Raw genomic sequence first — 1,627 nt, 5'->3', positions numbered from 1 at the left:
GTGCTAAGAACCTTTAAATACTCAGGTACACAGTGAATAATATTATACATACGGCCATCATAAAATTTTTGGTATATTCTTGATAAATCTGTAAAAAATAATTTTATTCAATAATGTGAAAGTTTCCTATAGTTTTTGGTGTAACTAATAACACATATCAACAACGTAACTCGGTTGGTTAAAATGTTAAATATTTAATAGATTCAACAGTGAACAGATTGTTCTTCAGGTAAAATAATAAAATATGTTAATGTAATTTCAATATTTATTTGAAGGATATGTAGGTACATGACTTATGTTACTTATGTTATTTATTTTTTCTAAAAAAATGAATTGTTACTGTTATTTTGTTGCTATGGCAATTATAAATTATAATTTGACCTTTAATTGGCCACTCTTTATTTTTCTTTTATAAACCAATGAATTTACACTTCTGACTCCCTGGTGATCGTTAAAAAATACCTAGGCCATTTTTGACTTCAGACTGATACTTATGAGCTCAAACTGAATATCTATGTTGAATTTCAAGAAAATCTGAGTAGTAGTTTTCAAGAAACTGCGTTATTTGAGAAATGGCCACTTTTTTTATTATATAGATTATATTATAATTATGTATTATAATTGTTTAATAAATTTAAACGATCGAATTCATCATACTCCAAAGATTTTTTAAAGCATATATTTTAAAGAATTTGTATTGGTAGTGGAAAATGTTACACAATGGTTATGTACATATAAATATTTTCACAAAATTAAATGCATATATACTGTATACGTACTCATCGCTGTTCTTCCTAAAAAATAATAATAATAATAATTTGTTGTTAATATTAGTATATTAATATTAAACTATGGCCCTACCGTACAATTTTAAATACAGAATAATCAAAATACATATAGTAATACTTTTAAAATTAAAATATTCGTTTATATAGACCGATTTGAAATCGATCGAAATATATATGTTGAAATGTTAATAATAGTAAAATATACTTTAAAATCTTAGTTGGTTGATTTGTATAGTTTAAAAACCTTAAGTAGTCAAAATTATATAAAAAGTGTTTAAGTGTATCTTTAATAGTAGGGGAAAGGTGTCCAAAGCGGCCACCTTAAGGTTCACACAGTGTCACACTATAGGGATTTATTATTTTTTTTTTTTTTATGAAACCTTCAAGGTTGTCTAGTTAAACTTGTCAGGAATCATAATTTCTAATCAGAGACTATTTTAAACAAATAAATAAAAAGTTATTTTCATTTTTTTAAAAAGTACAAAATTGTTCACTTTGCCCACCTAGGTGTTTAAAGTGGTCAGTCTATGTCCATTTTGATCCACGGTTTAAAATTTATTTACATGTACATACAATTATAATTATTAAATAAATATAGTAAAAATGAAAAATATTTGAATTATGGGTAAACTTGTGACCATAGTGACCACTTTGCCCTTTTAATATTATTTAATTTACTATTAAAAAAAAAAATATTCCTATCAACTAATTAAACTTTAAGTAATTCTATAATATTTAAAAACAAAATAATTTGAGGATATTAATTACTATGCTTATAAAATATAATTATTTATTCAGAGCACTTATCTTACATCATCAGTGTCCAAAAATGAGTTTTA

The 1,627-nt window shown here is 24.1% G+C and overlaps 1 protein-coding gene across 1 annotated transcript in view; it reads right to left on the bottom strand.

Moving 5' to 3' along the window:
* LOC100302381 (uncharacterized) overlaps positions 1-810 on the bottom strand; it is a gene marked incomplete at its 5' end in the record, with an annotated part of 9,243 nt that extends 8,433 nt beyond the window's left edge. The window contains 3 exon segments of the mRNA NM_001162969.1: positions 53-88; positions 780-796; positions 799-810. Coding sequence (NP_001156441.1) covers positions 53-88; positions 780-796; positions 799-810 — 65 coding nt within the window.
* Between the last annotated feature and the right edge of the window lie 817 nt (positions 811-1,627).

The sequence above is a fragment of the Acyrthosiphon pisum genome, chromosome A1 (assembly GCF_005508785.2).
Source record: "Acyrthosiphon pisum isolate AL4f chromosome A1, pea_aphid_22Mar2018_4r6ur, whole genome shotgun sequence".
NCBI lineage: Eukaryota > Metazoa > Arthropoda > Insecta > Hemiptera > Aphididae > Acyrthosiphon > Acyrthosiphon pisum.
Note: the sequence above shows the minus strand (reverse complement) of the source record. Positions and strands in the feature narration are given on the sequence as shown.